The sequence below is a fragment of the Apiospora hydei genome (genome assembly GCF_038363865.1).
Source record: "Apiospora hydei strain CBS 114990 chromosome Unknown utg000009l_segment0_segment0, whole genome shotgun sequence".
NCBI classification, from domain to species: Eukaryota; Fungi; Ascomycota; class Sordariomycetes; order Amphisphaeriales; family Apiosporaceae; genus Apiospora; species Apiospora hydei.
Window position 1 is genome coordinate 6531553 of NW_027117368.1, and position 20993 is coordinate 6552545.

The window sequence follows — 20993 nt, forward strand, 5'->3', positions numbered from 1 at the left end:
CTATCGGCTGCACACCTTCCACCCCCTTACCCCTGTCTCATCATGTAAGTCGATTCGTTCGCCCCCTACAGTACCTAGTCATCTACTGCGACCGTCATACCTGACTGCACGCCGGCCGTCAATCAAGAAATAATACACTTCCTCTAGAATATCAATCTACATTTCGTGCATGCTTATAGATAAAAGGTATGCAAAATGGATCATGCTTTTGATGATGAAGTTTGTCCTTATAATTTTTTCTTTTGTGTGTAAAGTCAGGAAGAAGCCAGAATATCGCACATGCTCCATATACAAGAAGCCATCGTGACATTCATATGGTATTCGACATGCGTGCCTCGCCTACGAACATGTAGCCACTCCCCGGTAGCTTCTCCAATAGTATACATGTTGGATTACCCCTTATCGTACAAAGGATAATACTTTTTCTTTTACAACTTCCATCTATTCTTCGCCGACCGACCATGTCACAACCCCCTCCGCATCTTTAGTGGTTTTCCGATCGAGGATCTCCTCGATAATGGCCTTGATACCCTGTCGGCCTCTCTTCCTTTGCACAAACTCCTCCACTATCTGCTTTCGGGTCGCCCTGCTGTTCTTTACGTAGTGCTCGACCTCTGTCTCCGACGGGGAACCGACGTAGGCGTGAGGGTATTCGTTGTAGGTTTCGCGGTCAACCATCAGCTGCAGCTTCTTGGGTAAGCCCGGGGCGCCAGTCTGGAAGAAAGGCTCCGATATGGAACCGCCCGCAGGCACATCCTCAAGCGAAGCAGGCTGCCAAGCAGGTGTCCTCCGCGGCTTCGTGAGCTGTGCTTCGACGCCCTCAACAAAGTCAGGGTGCTGCATGAAGCGAGCGGCGATCTGGTGCTCTCTCTCGAAAGCTTCGGCAATGTTCCAGTCACGGCCGACCTGCATCTGCCTAAGGGCCACGTGTACCGCAGTAGGCGAGCGCTGATGGAGGGTAGTCAATGTCTTCTCTGCCCACTCCTTGGTGGGGCCCTGCTCCTGCTGCAGAGCAGCCATAATATCTGGCACAGTCTGCTTGCTGAAGCACCGATCGATAGCCTTGCGGATTTCGTCTCCGAGCATGATAGGTTCGTGGTCCAGAGGAGGCAGACCGGTTGCGTACTCCTCAATGGTCATCTCAATAATCTTCAGCCTCATCTCCATACTGTCGTAGTCCCTGAAACGAAGCTCGGCCAGACGCGATTCGAGGATCGGCAAGCTCGTCGAGTGAAGGTAATGAGTGGCGATTCCGGAGTAGAAGGCGTTTGCGCCCTTCAACTTCTCGCTCGTCAAGGCAAGGTATGTGCCGACAAAGCCGGCCATCCTGGGGAGGAAGAACGAAGCTCCAACATCGGGGAAGAAACCAATCGTCGTCTCGGGCATGGCGAAAACCGTGTTTTCGGTGGCCACTCGGAAAGGAGCATGGATACTGAGACCAACGCCGCCGCCCATAGTTATACCATCCATAAAGGAGATGTAGGGCTTCTGATATGTAGCGATGTAGTGGTCGAGCTTGTACTCCAGGGCGAAGTATTCCGCAGACTTCTTCTGGCCTTCAGCACCTGTCTTGTTCAGTTCTGCAAGCGCCGCGACATCACCGCCGGCACAGAAGGCCGGGCCGGCGCCCTTCATGACTATGACGTTGGCCATGTCGGATCGCTCCCATTCTACTAGTCGAGGGATGATCTTCCGAACCATCGATCCATTGAGAGCGTTGTACTTTAGCGGCCGGTTCAGCTCGACGGTCCGCAGACCGTACAGGTTGTTGAACAGGACATCTTCGGGTTCGTCGCCGGGCAGCTCTTTGATGACCTCGTTCACTTTTGTAGACATCTGCAAAACCGGGCGGTGTTAGTGACTGGACCCTGCCGCCGCACCCAACGTCAATAGTGCCTGCGTACGTACCTGGGCTCGCGATGCAATGTGAGGGTCGAGGATCTTAGCTTTCAGAGGCATTCTGCATCGGAAGGGCGAAGAGGCCGTCGTAGCTGCTGACCCAGCCCGGCTTAAGAGGACCCGGAAAGACATTTATGGAGGAATGGAGAGGACTCAGTGCGCATGGGAGTGTGGTATAGCAATGCGCATCGAGCGAGGGTACGATGGGAGGGGTGGTCGGCAACCGAGGTAAAAAGTCCTGTTCAACTCCGCGAATCGAATGCCATGTCCCGAATTGCCTATCGCTGCAGGCATCAGAACTTAGCTTTAGCTCCCCTCGCTCGGCCCAAAATCTTCCCTGGAGCTCCAGGATTTTGGCGGACGGAGGTCGGTCGCGAATGGGCGCCTGGGAAGACCCACACAACGCCCGATGGAAGCCAACTCTCGGTGAGCCACCAATCAAAAGCTCGGCCAGCCAGGCCCCAGCCCAGTCCGTCACCGAGACTTTTCGAGAATTCGGTACTGTACTGCACTGGCACTGGCAGCAGCTCTAAACATTTCAGCCTTGCGAGTTCGCGATCAAGTCCCACGTCCAGCAACTCCCAAACCACCATCTATTCAAACACCAGCAACACCACTTCAAGATGGCGGACGCTAAGATTCAGTGAGCACTGTCGCAGCATGCCAATTACAGTTTGCATGCAGAAGCTAATTACTTTACTCTAGGGACCTCCTCACCAAGCCTCGCAATGAGTTAACGTACGCACGCCCACCGCCAACCCAAGCCAGCTTCCTTCCGCCTGCACGCTTGCACGATCGCGACTTATACTGACTTACCGTGTCATCACAATAGTGAATATGAGATTCAGCAGCTCGAGGAGCACGAGTTCAGCGCCGGGCCCCTATCGATCCTCCAGACGGCGGTGCGCAGCCATACCCAGGTCCTGATCTCGATCCGCAACAACCGCAAGCTGTTGGCGCGCGTCAAGGCCTTCGACCGCCATTGCAACATGGTGCTTGAGAACGTGAAAGAGATGTGGACCGAGACACCGCGCCTGGCCAACGGCAAGAAGGGCCGTCCCGTTAACAAGGATCGATTTATCAGCAAAATGTACGTTCTGTTCAGCGTTCCGTTGATCTCTTTTGCTCTCTTTTCCTTGTCCCACACCCTTATGGGGAGTATATGGGAGAGGGAAAACAGAAAGGGGAGAAGGAGGTGGTTTTTTAGGGGGCTGTCCGGGAGCTGCTACGTGAAATATATACGAGGGGTATGATGGGCATATGGCTAACATTTTATATCAACAGGTTCTTGCGAGGCGACTCCGTTATCTTGGTTCTCCTCAGTTAAACGGCAGTCTGAAATATGGTCCGAGGAGGAATCCGCTCAAAAGGGAGGAGGAGCGCTCATGAATGGGATGAACTACTCATTGGCACGCACTCTCCACGTGCCAGGCGTTGGTATGTTGGATTTCCGGCGAGAATAAAAAGTCACAGTTTGTAGAAGAAAGTTCTCGTGCCCGAAGGAAGTGCACACAGAAATTGTGCCCGCCGTGAGCAAGCAAAGGCAGACGGAAAGCTAGAAGCGGAAAGCTGCATTTTACAGAAGCCGTTTCGGCGGTTGATGATTAGCCCAAAAAGAATATGGGGGATGAAGACATTGCTGCTGCTAAGATACCAAATAACATCATTTGTGCTCAATAATCTACACTTTTGCCATTCTCCGGGATTTTACATATGCTGGACGCTTCTTCAAATCGTATCCCACCCTTCTTCCGTAGGCATCAATCCAGCCATACCAAGGAAGAAGCACGCCAGTCCCCAAGCTCCAGGGTCAGGGACCTCCTCGAATCCACTACCTCCGACGTAGACCGCCCGGCCGAGACTAGCTTCCATACCCTTCGTACCCAAAGCCGCATCCCTTGAGGCCTCGGCCGCCTTCTTCAGGTCGCCCGTCTTGCCCAGGACCTCTACAAAGGGGTACAGGGCATCGACGAGTGTGCGATCGCCAGGTCTGGCGGGGGTATACTTAGACAATGCCTCGCAGCTCTGGTTCAAGGCACCGGTCCAGATCTTCACGTCTGATGCATCGCCAGGGGCGTACGTCTTAAGCGAATGCAGGAGCGCGTTCAGGAAGATGGAGTAGATGGCACCCGAGGTGCCGTCCATGTCCACCTCCACCACAGAGACAATATTGGCAAGATCCAGGATAGCGTCTCCAGTCATCTCTATCTTGGATAGATGGCTGAGGATTCCTGTAGAAATTGAATGTTAGCATTTGAGATAATGTGTGATTGTTTGATTGAGGATCTTACCTTCAGCGCCTCTCTTGAGCCCGATACCGCAATCTCCATCACCCACGACCGTGTCAAATCTCGTAACGTCCGGCTCGGCAGCAATCACAGCCTCGAGCCCGGCAGTCAAGGTGTCCTTCATGAGCTTCGCGTCGATCTTGAGCCCACTCGATTTGTTTTCTCCGCCGAGAGAAGTATCGTCCTCTCTCGTGGCCTCGTTCTTGGCCTCCCACGTCTCCTTCTTGGTGGGAGCCGTCCATCCCGTCGCCTCGCAGGGGTAGTCAAGCAGTTGGATCATGCTCGGGCCGCCGATGTCCGTGTTCACCACGTTCAGGAGCGAGACGCTGAAGCCCAGGCCGTTCAGACTCGTCATGTAGGTCCCGCTGAGGATGCGGACAGGTCGAATGCCCCAATTCTCGCTGAGCTGCTTGACGACCTCGGCCGTAATCCCACCAAGCTCCAGCACGCTGACGCCGCCGAGGTTGTTGACGAGCAGCACAATCTCGTTGGAGTTGACATTGAGGAAGGCGCGGTCGGCGTCGCCCTGGTCCAGCAGCTGCGACAGCATGGTCTTCACCAGCTCCGGGAGCTGCACCTTGGCTCTCCCGGAGCCGGGCTCGTTATGGATGCCCATGCCGACCTCGACTTCGTCGAAGCCCAGGTTCTCCTTGGACTTGGGGTCCACAGGCGCGCGGCCGGGCACGTGAACGTGCTCGAGACTGGCGCCGACACTGACGAGGTTCGCCGCAGTCAGGCGGGCGACGCTGGCGACCTCCTTGAGACTGCGACCCTGGGCCGCGAGCGCGCCTGCGATCTTCTGGACGAGCACGGTGCCCGCGATGCCGCGGCGGCCAACCTTGCCGCCCTTGGCGCGGCCCACGCCGACATCGTCGGCCACCACGACCATGTCGACGTCGAGCCCCGCGGCCTTGGCTTTCTCGACGGCCATGCCGAAGTTGAGGATGTCGCCCGTGTAGTTCATGACCACCACGAGAGCGCCGCGGCCTGTGTCGACGCGGCCCATGATGGCCTTGCGGACCTGCTCGGCGCTGGGGCTCGCAAAGATGGTGCCGGCGACGGCCGCAGACAACAAACCGTTTCCGACCATGGCGCCGAACGAAGGCTCGTGGCCGGAGCCGCCGCCGCTGATCAGGGACACCTGGTGCTCATCTTTGTTGCTGGTGGTGCTGGTGGGCCGACGGTATAAGATCTTGTTTTCGGCGTCCAGTGCTACGGAGGGGTTGGTGTAAGTCACGGCCTGCAGCGCCGCATTCACCAGCGCCGTCGGATCGTTGAAGAAGTGCTTGTCAGACATGGTGGTGATGTTGCGGACCGGTGATGTGGCTATTTGCGGGGAGCTATGCGGGGGGATTTGGGGTAGCTAGCAGCAGCAGCAACAGACAAGGTGGTGCATGAAGATGGGAACGAGGAGAAAAAGATGAGAGGAATGTGTGCCTGGATTGGTCTCCGAAGATAAATGGTCTACACTAGATAATCCACGCCGTGCGGAGAAGGCGCCCTCCCAGGGGCAAATGCAGGCTTTTGGAAGCCGGAGGGCCAAGACATCCTATTGCTCAACAGTTTGCCTCGAGTGACGTCGGCTGCACCCCGTCATGGGGATGGCCAGGCAATGGGGAACTTCATCCGGGGGGTGGGGTGGACGGATTCTGCGTCGCCCGACCATCGGCAGACTTATTGTGGGTTACGGTTGCCTCTCCCCGTATCTAACTATTGTTCTCGTGCCTTCGTAAAATGGGTCTTGTCGGGCTGGAAGTTTGCTCGCGGTTACTATCGTGACTTCAGCACCCATAAATGCTACATAGTGCCCGGTATCATGGAAGAAAAGAAACCGGCGGTCGTCCGAACATGCCGAGCAGCAACGACGGTTCAAATTAGCTGATCTCATTGCCACATCATACCAATAAGCCCCCAGCACCTATCGACGTGTTCACCGACACGCCAAATCTTGATTGGGTAATTTTACCAGTAGAGAGGAGGGATGGGTTTACCCCGTTTTCCGGTCACAAGAAACCAACACTTGGTGGGCCAGATCGTCAATCTCCACGGCGGACAAACGCTTTGCGGGATCGACCTGGACCATGCCACTGACCAGTTCCACGGCTTTGGCCTTGACCTCGGAACCATATCCCTCTTCCGCCAAACGCTTCTCAACATTTGAAAGATACGAACGATCTCCTTTCTGCACGCCATTCAGCGTGTCAGCCCGTTCCATCACCGTCCCAAAGGGGCACAACATCTCCACCAGAACTACCCCTAGAGCAAATATGTCTAGATGCACCCCGCTATTGCGCAGGTTGTCCCATTTGGGCGGCCGGTACAGTGCAGTGCCAACGTCCTTGGAGGCACCCGTTGACTCGTGATCTGAAGACTCGCGATACGCTTCTCTTGAAAGTGGCGGCATCTCTCCGTGAGCAAGCTGGGTGACTAGACCGAAGTCTCCTATCCGTGGATTCAACCATCTACCACTTTTCTGTTCCTGGGTTGGGCACGAGCCACAAGCAATATCGCAGTAACCTCCTATGCACTCAGATTCCAAGGCAGAGAGAAAGATGTTGCCCGGCTTAATATCCCGATGCACCATTCCCTTGCTGTGGATGTATCGAATGCCGGCGAGTACTGAGAGCAGGATGCGTAGCGAAGGTACTAGGTGGAAACAATGTCTTGGACTCCCACTCCGGCTGGATGATCGCGAGATGTACTGCGCCAATGTCATGGGATACAGCGACATCTGGATACAAAGGGTATGGACGTTGGCATCCGGTGCTTGGCGTGGATTGCCGGCGTTCATAGACCGAGACCTGTCGTCTGTGAAGATGTCACTGTCGTTCGTGGCCGATTTAGTCTCGGAAAGGTCGTCCGTGGAATGTTCAGACCATTCGGGGCCCGGGTTGTGTTGAACCTGACCACCGCCAAGTGATGGGGTGTCTTCACCGAAAACTATACCGCAGTCGGCAGATTGGTCATCGTCGTGGGCATCATCAGCTTCGCCATCTAGCGAGTCCAAGTTGTTCTCTAACTGTGCCGGGCGGTAGTCTAGTAGAAGAGGCCCATCGGGCCTGCCATCGATTGTCTGAATTTGCCCCTGTGAGCCTGCAAAATGGACCAATTAGCTTTTTTGAAATAAACGTTGAGTAATGATGGACGTTACTTACTTTGCGGATTCGAGGCCACGGGATAGTGCTCGGGCTCGTCAAACCATGCCTGATGGTAGCGAACGACGTTGGGATGGTCGAGTTTCGCCAACGCCTGGGCTTCTCTCAGGATATGATTCAGCTTTTCGTAGTTCCCATTGCAGAAGATCTTCCAAAGCCTATCAGATAACGCAATCTTCTTCACCGCATATGTAGACTGATCAAGGGGGCTGTAGCACCGATAGACTTTGCCAAAGCCTCCCTTTCCGAGGAGAGAGACTTCTTGAAACGAAGAGCTGTAGTGGCTTCTGCGGGAAGTTTGATGTAACAGCTGGAGGTCGTTAGATGGGTTTGGTAGGATGGAGAGCCCTTGGAAAGGTTGAACAGTCAAGCCTCGAAATTGGCTAATAAGACCTGTTGGCAAAGCTTGGGCTCCAGTCAGGCTGTCCAGACCTGCCATATACTGAGCACGGGTATTCCGAGAGTTCTCGGAAGCGGCCGGAGAGGACAGAATCTGGTTTGACGATAATCTCCGAGTTGCCTCGTCATACAGTCGCTTTGCTAGTGGCTGTATCTCTGGTGAGTGCCGAGTGTAATTCTGACTTCCAGCGGTGGCAGTAGAATTGTATAGCTCAGCAGCCAAAGTCCTGAAATGGTCTTCGAGTAAACTGGCAATAATCAGGTCACGGTGTTCGCCCCTGGTAATACCAGCAGCAAGATCATGACCATCCGAGAAATGACTCTCCGTAGCACCAGACGAGACACTCAAGACTTCCTCTTCATCCGTGGAGTTTGAAGAGATCGAGGTGTCCTTAACACGCCGACTTTTCGAGCCCACGTTTGAGTCCATTCTTAATGCTTATGGAAAAAGTTAACCCAGCACCAAGGAAAGACAGTGTTCTCGTGGAGACAGAGGAAAAGTTCAAGCTGCTGGTTGCCAAATTGCAGCTGCACAGCAGTCCAACCCGATCATCAGCGATTTGTGTTGCTGCTGAGCAGGCATATATGCATGATCAAAAGGCGGTATTCAGAACTGATAAACGAGAAGCAACAGCAACAAAGAGCACACTGTCACTAATTAGCTTGGGATTCTCGATTTGGATTGACAGGTGTAATATTACTGGGTCGACAGGTTCACCTCTGTTGTTGTCTTGTTGTCCAGTTCTATCCACCGATAGTAAGGTACAGGTATCCAGGTGTTAAGCTTGTCCAGAATTACCTTCCAAGCCACAAACTTCCATCTCTTTCTATGACAAGTCGTATAATGCTCATCAGGTCTACACCACCAACGGACAGGTCTTTGTGTAATAGTGACCTGGCAGATTTGAGTGTGGTCCTTCCCTGTTATGTAGAATTTCGGTAGACCATGGTTTTATGTGAAAAAGACATATCTGATCAATACTTCATTGATTAGGAGTTTTGGAGGCGGTTGGTTACATGGCATCAACTCGACAAATGGCAATCAATCACTTGATCACTTGGAGTGCCCTAAAATAGCCGTTTGATGGTCTGTGCGGGGCTGAATTGCCAGCGCGCCAACTCGATCATAGCATAGCAGGTAACAGTAACATGCAATGACATGTAACGTTCATTGAATATTATTACTAGGTCGGTACATATGTATTGCTTGGATGTGTAAAGGGGCCACATGCATACATGTGGCTCCCAGGGAATACTCATACTTGTGTAATTGTGTTTGACATTCTAGGTGGCCAAACTACATGTAGTAAGGCCATCACGTTTACTGTCAAGGGAAGGATGCATTGATATAGAGTCCTCGGTTGTAAAGACGTACCTGATGGATAGATTGCCCTTCATAGACGGGCATCACATTACCTTACACTTACACTAATAGCAAGTTGAGAATTGTACCACTACCTGTATGCATGCGTTTCAACAGTTTTCGAGTCCCTGAGCCTAATAGCCTGCCTCGCCGAAGGTTCGCCTTAGGGAGTGATATCGGCGCTGGCTTTGGCTGCTTCGGTTGCTTCCGTCCGTCCCATCGCACAGCTTTTAGGTAACGGAAGGCAAGGAGGGGCTAGGCTTGGCTACGTATTTTAGGTACGAACAACCCCACCCCCCACCTCAAAGTCATTGATCGGAAGATTGAGTCACTGGCTCACGTCAATTCGATATTTCCCATCGCGGAATAAAATAATCGTCGTGCACTACACAACATATCGGCGACAGCTTGCTCGAACTCTTCCTAGACTAGTCCAGAACACCCGGTGCATATTGCGACCCCAATTCAACGTACCCGAGCCCGGTATGTCAACCGAACAAAACGGGGCGTCAGTCGAGGCGGTCCCCAAGCCTGTAGAGACCCCCAAGGACGCTCCCAAGGAAACCCCCAAAGAAACAGCGACCAAGCAAAACGACAAAGCAAGCAAAGACAGCAAAGCGGGCGCAGATGCAAAGTCAGACAAGGCAGAGCCAAAATCGACAGATGCGGCAGGAGACAAGAAGTTGACCGGCGCAGAGCTGAAGGCCAAAGCCAAGGCCGAGAAGGCAGCTAGGCGAGCCCAGCAGAAGACTTCAAAAGACGTCGCGAAAGGGGAAGCTGCTGTCTCTTCGTCGCCGGGTCAGCTGGGACCGTCGGCTGGCGAAGTGAAGGCCAAGGGCAAAGGAAAAGATGGCGCATCAGCAGGAGCCGCAGCCGCAGGCAGACCTGTTCTGCTCAAGGCACCGCCCTCAGCTGTCGTCACGGAGCAGAAGATCCAGATACCAGAATGCTTCAGTCACCTTTCCATGGCGCGCCGGATCCCAATGACACAGGCCGACAAGGATGTTCATCCATCAGTTCTGATGCTGGGCCAGCAAATGGCAACGTTTACAATCGACGAGAGCATTACACGACTAAAAGCTACTCTGCTGGCTTTTAGAAAGGTATATACATGTCTGCCAGAAGAAACTGTAATTTGTCCGCTTACTGACCTTCCCAGGTGATTGAATCATACATCACACCCCCGGGAAATGTACTTGCGCGCCATTTTACTCCCCATGTGCTCAATATTCAGATCGAGTACCTGACCGCATGTCGACCCATGTGCTTCTCCATGGGTAACGCGATCCGGTGGCTCAAGCTGCAAGTCAGCAAGATTGACATGGATGCGAGCGAGGAACAGGCGAAGAAGGAGCTTTGTCAAGCTATAGATATCTTCATTGCCGAGCGGATCACGGTTGCCGACGAGTACATCACAGAGCAAGGAGCGAAACACATCAAGGATGGCGATGTTGTCCTCACCTACGGCCGAAACACGCTGGTAGAGAAGGCCATTCTGTATGCTCACTCAGCCGGCACAAAGTTCTCTGTACTAGTTTTGGACGACCCCTATGAGCGGCTCGGGCAACAGCTGGCCAAGACCCTCACTGATGAAGGCATCAAAGTCACGTACTCAGGAGACTTTGGCGGGCTGCGTAACCATATGAGACAGGCAACAAAGGTATTCTTTGCCGCCGAGGCCATGTTCAGCAACGGGGCTATGTACGCAAGGGCCGGAACTTGTGATGTTGCCATGCTAGCCCATGAGCTTGGCAAGAAGGTCATCGCCCTCTGTGAAACCATCAACATCACTGAGCGAGTGGCCACAGACTCGTTGACTTACAACGAGATCGACCCCGAGAGATCGTCAGCGGCGGCATTCCGACTGATGTTTGATACGACGCCGGATAAGTACATCAGTCTACTGGTTACGGAGCTTGGAAGTGTGCAGGCGAGATCCGCACCGGATCTACTGCGGAAGCTAGAAGAATTCAACTAGGAGGCGGCTCTTCTATTTCTTTCTACTTCAGGCGCAATCACGGCATTCGGGAAAAGGACGGCGTGTATCGGGGGCGTTCGAGTTTCATTTCCGACCCGTGTTTAGACGGGTCGAGGCTTCGCAGACTCAGAAAGGACCCATGGGGGCTTACGAGAATGGCGGAAGTATTTCGCCGGACTAGACGCACAATTCGCATTCTCATAGAGGTTTGCATCACACCTGATGCTTATGACCTAGACACGGTGGCTAGCGAAGAGTCCAGTAGATAACTAGGCGCTTGTGATTATACATAACCAAGCTATCGTAACCAGCTTCGGTACATATGAGATTGTCCAGACGGGTTGAAAGGGACGTAGAGAACACCATCTTCCCGATTGCAATACATCTATACGATTATTTCAGTATATTAAGGCCCGACTCCTTTTACGCTCGTCGCATCGGAACGGTTTTCTGGTGGAATGTATTCAAACGCATAGCTTATAAAACAAATCTAATGGGATTCAAATGGGGTTTACCACACTCCTAACAGAATATGGTATTTTGAGATATAACCTCCGCTGATTCCCGGAATCTCCTTGGTGTGCAAAACGACATCTCGAAACCGGGTGCCCAGCAATGGGTCTGAATATTCAATCTTTGCCAGTGCGAAAACATCCACGTCCATGGGAGAGATCGTAGATGTCGATATACGCCCGAAGACGTAATCTGGCATGTAGGGGAAGGAAAAGGAAACCAAACAAAAAGGGTCCAGCAGGAGAAATACCATCTCAAACACGAACAATACTTACACAACTGATTGTTGCTCTTGTCATTCGGTGAAGAGAGCCATGAACTCACTCACACGTTATTACCGAATACCTGCTTGCCGTGGATGGGTAAATGCACAATCCCATTGATTGACTGCCCACTCTTCTCTTAGTATGTACACAGCGTGCGTATCGTCATCCGGCTCAACGTCGTGCATCGCAGAATGTCCCCTCTTATTCGTGACCAATCGTCCCTACTCTCATGACTGCTGCTCGGCCTCCCGCTGCGCCCGGCGCGCCCGCTTGTCGAGGATGATCTGTTTCCGGTCGTTCAGGATGGCCTGCTGTCGCTCGTCGACGCCCTGCAGCCAGTAGCCGAAGCTGGCGCCCGCACCGGCGAAGACGGGGTACGCCCAGAGCGAGCCCCGGTTGAAGAAGGGTCGCATCTCGAGGCCGAGCTGCCAGACTCGGACGGCGACACCTGTGAGGAGCGTTAGCAAATCGGCACGGGGCGTGCAACGGACGACCGAGGACCCAAATATCCGGCATGTAGTTTGCTATGCTTGCGCAAAACTAACACGAAGCTGCAGGCCGGTCGTGTAGAGGGAGCATCATACCGAAGCCGGACCAGAAAAGGACTCTGTGAACCATTGTGAAGGAGTGGAGATGATATGAGCCTCAATGGGCTGGGGACGGGTGCGTTTCAACTCTAGCTGCTCGTATCGAAGGCCCTCGGAATGGCCTGACAGCTTCGCGCGATTGTTGTTGCACGACTTGACTCAATTGGACGTTGCTGGGGGTCGAGCTAATTGAAGCTTTTCGGGCGTGATGAGGCTCGTTCGAGTTCCAATGCACTTGGAGGTTGAAGCTGCCTGCTGGTTATTATTAGCCGGAGTTCTTCCAGCAAGCTCTAGCTGGCTCGCTCTCAGCACTTAGGTGCAAGCAATCGGTACCTACGGGCAAGTACTGTACAATTACTGTCCCGCGAATGCACTGGCACGAACCCCACTGTCCCCCCAAAGATTAGATAGCAGACTTGCAGGTCGCGCCTGGAACTTCTGTAGCGTGTTTTAATCCCTGGGATTATTTGGACTGTCTGGGGGGTCCAAATGCCAATTACGTGCCTGCGGAATGGGAATTTCATCTCCAAGGCTGCTGTCAATCAGTTCATCGTCTCATCTCACAATCACCCCACGAACCGATTCTTCCTCACTATTGTTTTCTGCTTGCTAGTTGGTTTCCTTGCAACATCTTACATGGTACCAACCAACCACTAAATGTTGACGGCTTCCGGCCTACCTTAGCCATCAACATGGCAGCATCAACTGAGCAGACGCCTGCTGCGGCCTCTTTGACGGCGCCAGCAGCAGCGCGCAAGTTCAAGGCTTCGGATTTGCCTCTGACTTCCGCTACGCGATCAGCCATCGAGGGTCTTGCCCACAGCTTCAAGAAGAAGGGTGGCTATGATGCCATTCGCAAACAAGTCTGGGAGCAGTTTGAGGCTAGTGTAAGTCCCCCATCATGCCGCCCTGCATTTCCAACATTCCGGTGGCATGACCTAATTCATGCAACAACCTCTAGCATTACGAGAAGCAAGTCACCAAATCCATTCTTGAGGTGGCTGAGAAAGAAGTCGAACGCAACCCTTCCCAACTACTTTCGCTCGACCGTCGCAAGGCTGCTGCCCTGATCGACGGTGCCCTTGACCGCTCTGGCGTCTACCAAAAGGCCGAAGAGGTCATTGACCAATTGATTGACGCCAAAGCCATCGAGGAGCGCATTCGCGATTTGCGCAAGGCAGAGATCGGCGAGGAAGCTGCTCTCGCAGAGCAGCAGCGCGGCGCCAAGACTGACCAGGACTACGCCGAGGATGCCTCTCAGAAGTTGGCCGAGCGCGAGAAACTGAGGCGCGAGCTCAAGGAGAAAGAGGAGCAAATCCTCGAAGAGAAGCGCAAGATTGAGCGCGAGGAACGGAAGAAGCGCGAGCGTGAGCAAGAGAAGCTCGAGGCTAAGCGCATCGAGGAGAGGGAAGCCCGGCGGAAAGAGAGGGAAGCCAAGGAGGAAGAACGCGAGAAGCAACGCCAGAAGGAGCGCGATGAGCGCCGAGCCGCACGAGAGAAGGAACGCGAGGAACGAGATAAAGAACGCGAGAAGGAACGAGAGGCTAGGAGACTCGAGCGAACTCGCGAGAATGCCGACCGCGACAAAGACCGCGACAGATCCAAGGAGCGTGACCAGGAAAGAGACAGAACCAAGGACAGGCCAAGGGACAGATCGAGGGACAGATCTCGTCATCGCGATCGAGACCGAGAACGAGACCGTGATCGTCGGGACCGCAGTCGCAGCCCGCGGCGGCGAGACAGTAGAGAGCGACGCAGAAGAGACCCGTCGCGCACGCCGAGAGACACCAAGGAGCGACGCATGCCTGATGAGTCCAAGAAACAACTGTCCAAGGAGGAGCTCGAAAGGATTGAACGAGACGCTCTGGCTGATCTCCTACGTGAGAGTAACGGCAATATTGAGAAAGCTCCCGAGGTTGAGATCGACGAGGCTCTCGCGCCCCCGCCGCGCAGGGTCAAGCCGGCCTCCGCCATTCAGCCACTCCGTCGGGACTCGCCCAAGACAGCGCTGGAAGGAAAGAAGGTACCCGAGCTGACCAAAACTGACTCCAAGGACTCGGCACATCCAATCAAAGAGACCCCTCAAATTCCAACGGAGTCGAAGGAGGCCAAGGAGATCAAGAAGGAAATCAAGATTGACATTAAGGGACTCAAGGAACCACTTCCAGCAAAGGACACCAGGAGTCTCTCGGATTCCAAAGACGCCAAGGCATCGAAAGATGCCAATGTCTCCAAGTCAACAGACGACCGCCGTGGCAGTATTGCCACTTCCACCCGTGATAGGGATAGGGAGCATACACGCAGTCGTGTGGAGGATGATGACCGACGACGCGACCGCCCTAGAGAGCGGAGTCGGTCACATACTAGGCCTGAGAGACGAGACAGGGAACGAAGTAGATCAAAAGGCCGCTCTGACAAGGACCGCAGAGACCGCAGAGAACCCAGTCGTACGCGGGAACGCTTTCCCTTCGAGAATAACTACCGTCCGGGTGAGATTAGAAACCGCAGTCGGAATCGGAGTCGCTCTCGCTCTCGCCGTCGCACTGATCGCGAAAGAGACCGAAGTCGCTCTAAACCCCGACGGGAAAGAAGCCGGTCCCGCGATCGAACCAAGGTCAAGGAGCGTAGCCGATCTCGGGCACGCGAAGATCGCGACAAGCCGCGAGAGCCCAGCCGTTCCAAGACGCGCACCGAGAGGCGCGAAAGGTCACGGTCACCGCGCCCTCGCACTGAAAGGAAAGACAGGAGCCGTTCGAGAATGCGCACCGATCGCCGCGAACGCAGCCGCGACAACAAAGATCGCGAAAAATCCCGTACGCGCATTATAGGTGAGCCACGTCGAGACCGGGAAGCCCGTCGCAGCCCGTCACGATCTCGACATGGGACCTCGACTAAACCATATGAAGTGCAACTTACTGACGCTGAGGCATGGAAAGAAAATGAAATCAAGAGACGCGAACAAGAGGCAAAGGCTTATTTGGCAGCCCAGCGTGAAGCTCGAGAAAAAGGTTTACCCGTTCCCGGACTGGACGAGCGACGCAGCACCGGCGACCGCTCCCCGACATCAAACGCAGCCGCGTCCCAGAAGAAATTGACCGCTACCGCCCTGCTGATCGCGAGCGTGACCGAGGCGACAGGGATCGCCCAGCGGACCGCGACCGGCGGGACAAGGACAGTTACCGCGAACGAGACCGCAGTCGGGAGTCTCGAAGGGACGACCGCCGAGATCGGGATCGTGACCGGGACCGAGATGCTCGGCCAGAGAGGCGACGGAGCCGATCTCGGAGCCGCCGCCGCGGCGACCGCGATAGAAGCAGGGACCGACGTGATCGCGATAGGGGCGATCGCGACGACAAGGACGCACGCAGCAGTCGGCGGGACCGGAGCACCGAGTCCCGCAGAGAGACCCGGCGGGCGAGGAGTCGCGATCCGGTGCGTGACCGCAGACGCAGCCGAAGCCCGCGTTAGGAGCCGCGTCCTTTGCGGAGCTCTGTTGGCGCCGGTGACTTCTTTCGACCCGCTGGGCATAGACGGGAACCGCACTAGGAGACGCGCCTTTCGCAGAGCTCTGTTGGTGCCGGTGTTTTCTTCCGGCCCGCTGGAGCTAGACGGGAACCGCGAATTATTGATCACGGCGTTGAGCCCCGACGTCCTCGAATCTAGCGACGGCGTTTCATTGTATTAGTACTCTGTACCCTATATGGGCCTTCTACTACATTTTCTGCTGCTGATGACCTGGCATGGTCATATATCTGCAGCAGCTGTGCTCGACTAATCAAGCACCCCCTAATATTCTTCGTCGCATGCTCCAACGTATTGTTTCAAACAAAAACAGTAATCTGTGCCAGGGAGAGAGGAGAGGATGTGGCACCAGACCCTTCAATTGCGCTACCGAGAATGCAGGGAAAAGGGGGATCCTGATCCTACGAGGACTGTGTTACAACGTCTCACTGCATCGTCTTTTGCGTCGAGCGAAGAACCAATAAAAGATACCTCATTACGAGTGAGAGTGGCCGTCCGTTGATAGGAAGCCGGAGACGGGCGAACAGGTCTGGGAGGGCGTTATTTCATTCATTCTGGCTGGAGCCTTTTTGCTAGCCAAGCAGGCAAAGGTGCATTTCGATCCCGAAGGGCATAGCCCATACACCCACCAGGTGACCTACGCATCATGCTGTATGTAAGAATTAGTTGCTGGCTTCTCAGCTTCAATGTAAAGTCATAAACGTGTATTTGCCTCCATTTGCTACAATGTGCTATCGTGGCTAGGAACGATCAAGACGGATGTATAAGATTGAAACTAAAACTCAGTCTGTGGAATGCCATCCTATTGGGCCTCCGTTGCCCTCTGCCACGGAGGCACGTCCATTAACATACTTCAGCCACATATAGCCAATACCATAATGTCTCACAAAAGTCTTGGAGATATAGCACGTATGCGAACTTGAGAGCTAGAATGATATTGTATTTGTCGTTCGTTATGCATGATTGATGATGATTTGTTATGTAACATAGAAAGGTCCCCATGGCCTGCATTGCGAGACGCGAAGCAAGCGAGCCCGGGCACTCGGGGGCATTTGGATTAACGCCCGCCTTCCCAATATGGATTCTGTTTCTCTTTGCTCCTTAAGTCTTCGGGAGACCTCTTCGCTCTATTACGCTGCAGAGGTACAGCCCATATGAGGTGGTATCATGGGTAATGAGGTACAAGTTCCGCCTAGTAGACTCCCCATTACCTGCCGTCTTGCTCTGTCTCTCCAAATCGAGAGGACGAGGACGGCTGTAAATCCAAATTTCGTTGTATGCCCAATCCTTGACTCCGGTTCCATGTTTTGGCGAAAAAAATAAACAAATGCTCTACTCAATGACTTCAAAACTCCAATTCCCAGCATGCCAGACTATCGAAGTCGTCCGAGTATTTAACGACTTCGACGTCCAGCCATATAGCTTTCACTGCGGCTCCGATCCCGCCCGGCTCCTTGGCGGAGTGCGTCGCTATAACTAGGAATTGGTGGTTGGTTTGGCCTCACGGTAGCTGCCGAAGCACCACGACTCCGCGTATTTCTAATAAGGGGTCGTCGATCACTTTCCGAACTGCTCCTAGGGCTCTCATCCTCCGATTGCTCGGGGCTTGTGTACTCCGGAGGAGGGTGTGCTTCCTGTTGAAGACCTAGCCCGACCACGTCCACGACGTGGTCTCCTGTGGTGCCTTGTGCACTGCTAGGCTCTCCCTGCTCATCTGTCGGCACAAGTTGAGCCAACGAAATATCAGTTGGGCTCCGTTGTGGACCTGGGCTCGTAGGAGGCAGTATCCTATAGTTTCCGCTTCTCGTCCGGCCATGGCCGGGGTCCAACACCGGGCGGCTGCCATATTGCGAATATGTAGGACCTCCAGCAGGGGAACCGCTATATCCATCCTTGCGGCCAGACTCCAGGAGAATGCTTCCTTGCTCACTGCCGTAGGGTGGTGGTGGAGCCAAGCTGCCCGTCATGGGAGCTAGACCCCATTTCTTGACATTTGCCTCGATAAAAACGAACCCTGCCTGACCAAAGTTGACGTGGACAATGCAAGGGCCGTTGGCACCGACAGAAGGGAAGAAATTGGGCCCTTTGAGGCCATGTACGACATCCTCGAGCTTCTTGCCATTTCGGGTGAAGAATATGGTGCCGGTACGAGGTCGATACCCGATGCCAATAACATCGCCTTGGACAAAGGGTGGGCCGTACGGTGTCCCGTTGAAGGGCTGGTTATATCGGCGATGTCCCGTGGATGTGTATGCAGCCGAGTACTTGTGGAATCCTACAACAAATCAGCGTCATTGCACATTTCAACCACCCATGATTCATTCATACCTGGAAGCCTAAACAAAGGGTATGGCTTCGTCGCCATTCCAATGCTCAGCAATGTGTTGTCGGGCTTGTCGTAGATCTTGGCCTCCCAGTAGTAGACCTCGTTTTGTTTGGGTACGGGTAGGTTGCTCATGACGGTACACTCGGAATCAAAGAACTCGATCTCCGTCCTGGCTTCGACAAAACAGTTGGCGATTTCTAGTTCCGGCTCAAACTCCCACGCTGAAACACCCTTTTCTTGAATGGCAAGGTATTGTGACAATGAAATATCCGTCTGGATCGACTCGGGCGGGTTGCCTTGAATGAATGCTGCAATAGCACCTGTCAGTACTTCTAGGCCATGCGACATGGTCGAACGAATGTCTCCATACCTTTTGCTCTCAAATACTCGGTCCTTTGCATGTCATCCATTGTCTCCAAGGCCTCGGCCTCCTCCCTCGCGAAAGCCTGCTCATCGTCATATTCGCCAGGACGGCCAAAGCGATCAAGAAGGATGCGGCCCGAAGGGGTATATAAAACAAAGTAAACGACGAGGAAGACGAGTGCGATGAGTATGGCTGAGCCAAAGGAGGAAAGCAGCCCTATGATGACGCCGTTCATCATTTCAGGTGGTAACATTGACGATAGGGCTGGAATGTACTATGTTGGTCTGTGTCGCCGGTTGGGGTTTTGCAATCGACGGGTGTAGGAGTAACCCAGAGGGTGGCGAGGGTCGATGCGGTCACCGGCCGGAGTCACTCATTCGGCTGGCGTTTGGATCGAGGACGAAGAACCTCGATGCTTTGGAAGCTGTTTGTAGGAAAGTTGTTGTTTTGGAATGCTGCTCAGAAGCGAAACGTGGGGGGGGGTCGGAAATGAAAGACGAGGCTCGCCTCGATAGTAGCTAACAGAAAAGAAAGGAAAGAAAAGATGATAGACAGGTGTGATGTGGTTTGCGAATTGAATTTGGGTAGGCGGAAAGGCCGGTGAGAGATTGGAGAAAGGCGAGACAGGCAGACGACGTTGGTCCTGCGCTCGCTCGCTCGCTAGAAAGGCGGGTTTAGGATGTTACCTAGGATGGATGGGGTATGTATGTTGGGATCCCGGGCCGGGTTGGGTTGCTGCTGGAGTGAACGGGGCTTGGAATGAGTAGCGAGTCTGAGTCTGGGTGTGGTAGCTGAGCTGAGAGGGCCTGGGATATCCGTATTAATCGATCGATCAACCTCAGTAATATTGTCTCTTTCTTTCTTTTCCCGGTCGGTTCGATTTGGGTTGGCTTGGTTTGCCTTGCTTCCCTTCCCAAACACACGGGGTTCTCGAAATCCTGAGGTCCTCTTTCTCTTTTGATTGCTCGGGGTGCTGTTTGTGTGGGTGTATGTGTCGTGTGCGCAGCAGCAAAAGCAACCCCGGAACTTTAGGTAGGTAGGTAGTAACCTTTAGAGAAGAGAGCAACGACAGTGCTCGGTTTTGACACAGAGCCTAGGTTCACCTTAAAACGCACAGGAAGCTTGGATAGCAGGGCTCCCGGTCGCTCTGGGCGTTATTGCTAAGTTGGGTATTCAAAAAGAAAAGCGTTCAATGCCAATTGTCCAGAAAAAGAAAAAACAAGAGAATAAGAGTTAGCGAATCAGCAACAGCAATAGTCGGCGAAACAAAATCGATTTTTCTTCTAGGTATGTTTGGGAATATGTACGGCTTGACTTGGTTCAATACTCCTTGGGGATAGACAGGGAAAAAGAGGAGAGGAACAGAGGAACCAAGGAGTCGAGTGTGTGCTAGGTAGGCGCACTGGAGGAGGAAGATGACGAATGATGGCTTGACGAGACTGGAGCCAAACAGGAATGGACATGGGAACTTGAAGCTGGGGGCCGGCACAGCAGGAACTCGGGTACCTCTCCATGTGTCAAGGTTCAGATGACTGGAGGAGTGCGAGTTGGAGCAGCGCATTGCATGCGGGCATGGCTACTCGGCATGGGATCAATGATCTGCTGTGCAAGTTATTTACAGGCACAAGCACAGGCGCCGCAGGCATCGATTTCCTTGCAAATATGCATGCCCGCCGATCCATCTTTGTCGACTGACTCTCTGTCCCTCTCTCTGTCTGCCCTACCCTTACACGCCCTGGAGAGAGCGAGAGAGCCTTCAGCTGGGGGAGCTGGATCGCAGCCTGGATTGGCAGTCCGCGACTCCAACCAGTCTCGAAGCAGTGAGATTGCTCCACCGCGTGCATTTTAGGCCTTGTCTCGTTTCCGAAATCGTTACGGCCAGACGTCATGTACTCCTGGTTAGCCTTCTCTACTCAGCTTAGCCTACGATCCTGAGCGGGTGGCGGGGACGTTACAAAGTATATGCTGACATGCTGTACATTGCTGTATGTGCCATCGTCCAACCAGCCCACTTGCCTCCTCCTCACTCAGCCTTGATATCGCACGACCTGGTGCCAGATCCCTGAGAGCGCCCCTTGATCGGCCAATAACCAGTGACGCCGTCAAGGCTAGTAGACGCCCTACCGTCCTTCTTCGCGATGCGCATTGCAATACTATTGCCGAGTGGAATCCATACTGTAGGTCGACTGCGAAAACTGTTTCTGCCATGCCTACCTTTCTTCGGGCCGTGGGGGGTCTTGAGGCTCTGGCATTGGGCGCATAAAGGATGAAGTAGACATGTGGTGCTAGCGGGCAGGTGGGCGTCTTTGCTGGATGATCCAACACTGTCGAAA

The 20993-nt window shown here is 53.8% G+C and overlaps 8 protein-coding genes across 8 annotated transcripts; 3 read left to right on the forward strand and 5 right to left on the reverse strand.

Annotated features, from left to right (window-relative positions):
• Positions 1–441: 441 nt before the first annotated feature.
• On the reverse strand, positions 442–1959 carry PG997_013856 (mitochondrial 37S ribosomal protein mS47; the record flags this gene model as incomplete). The annotated part of the gene is made up of 2 exons (XM_066818170.1): positions 442–1836; positions 1909–1959. The coding sequence occupies 2 exons, from the start codon at positions 1957–1959 to the stop codon at positions 442–444; spliced, it is 1446 nt and encodes a 481-aa protein (XP_066663862.1).
• A 563-nt stretch (positions 1960–2522) lies between these two features.
• On the forward strand, positions 2523–3226 carry PG997_013857 (uncharacterized protein; the record flags this gene model as incomplete). Its single annotated transcript, XM_066818171.1, has 4 exons — positions 2523–2542; positions 2605–2637; positions 2732–2989; positions 3184–3226. 4 exons carry the CDS (start codon positions 2523–2525, stop codon positions 3224–3226), a joined length of 354 nt encoding a protein of 117 aa, XP_066663863.1.
• Positions 3227–3627: 401 nt separating this feature from the next.
• Positions 3628–5484, reverse strand: PG997_013858 (dihydroxyacetone kinase; the record flags this gene model as incomplete). Its single annotated transcript, XM_066818172.1, has 2 exons — positions 3628–4130; positions 4191–5484. 2 exons carry the CDS (start codon positions 5482–5484, stop codon positions 3628–3630), a joined length of 1797 nt encoding a protein of 598 aa, XP_066663864.1.
• Positions 5485–6174: 690 nt separating this feature from the next.
• PG997_013859 (uncharacterized protein) lies at positions 6175–8171 on the reverse strand (the record flags this gene model as incomplete). Its single annotated transcript, XM_066818173.1, has 2 exons — positions 6175–7280; positions 7343–8171. The coding sequence occupies 2 exons, from the start codon at positions 8169–8171 to the stop codon at positions 6175–6177; spliced, it is 1935 nt and encodes a 644-aa protein (XP_066663865.1).
• A 1418-nt stretch (positions 8172–9589) lies between these two features.
• PG997_013860 (uncharacterized protein) lies at positions 9590–11082 on the forward strand (the record flags this gene model as incomplete). The annotated part of the gene is made up of 2 exons (XM_066818174.1): positions 9590–10207; positions 10264–11082. The coding sequence occupies 2 exons, from the start codon at positions 9590–9592 to the stop codon at positions 11080–11082; spliced, it is 1437 nt and encodes a 478-aa protein (XP_066663866.1).
• Positions 11083–12088: 1006 nt separating this feature from the next.
• PG997_013861 (uncharacterized protein) lies at positions 12089–12479 on the reverse strand (the record flags this gene model as incomplete). Its single annotated transcript, XM_066818175.1, has 2 exons — positions 12089–12309; positions 12446–12479. The coding sequence occupies 2 exons, from the start codon at positions 12477–12479 to the stop codon at positions 12089–12091; spliced, it is 255 nt and encodes an 84-aa protein (XP_066663867.1).
• Positions 12480–13140: 661 nt separating this feature from the next.
• PG997_013862 (uncharacterized protein) lies at positions 13141–16133 on the forward strand (the record flags this gene model as incomplete). The annotated part of the gene is made up of 2 exons (XM_066818176.1): positions 13141–13335; positions 13410–16133. 2 exons carry the CDS (start codon positions 13141–13143, stop codon positions 16131–16133), a joined length of 2919 nt encoding a protein of 972 aa, XP_066663868.1.
• Positions 16134–17364: 1231 nt separating this feature from the next.
• PG997_013863 (uncharacterized protein) lies at positions 17365–18898 on the reverse strand (the record flags this gene model as incomplete). Its single annotated transcript, XM_066818177.1, has 3 exons — positions 17365–18245; positions 18299–18616; positions 18667–18898. 3 exons carry the CDS (start codon positions 18896–18898, stop codon positions 17365–17367), a joined length of 1431 nt encoding a protein of 476 aa, XP_066663869.1.
• Positions 18899–20993: the final 2095 nt, after the last annotated feature.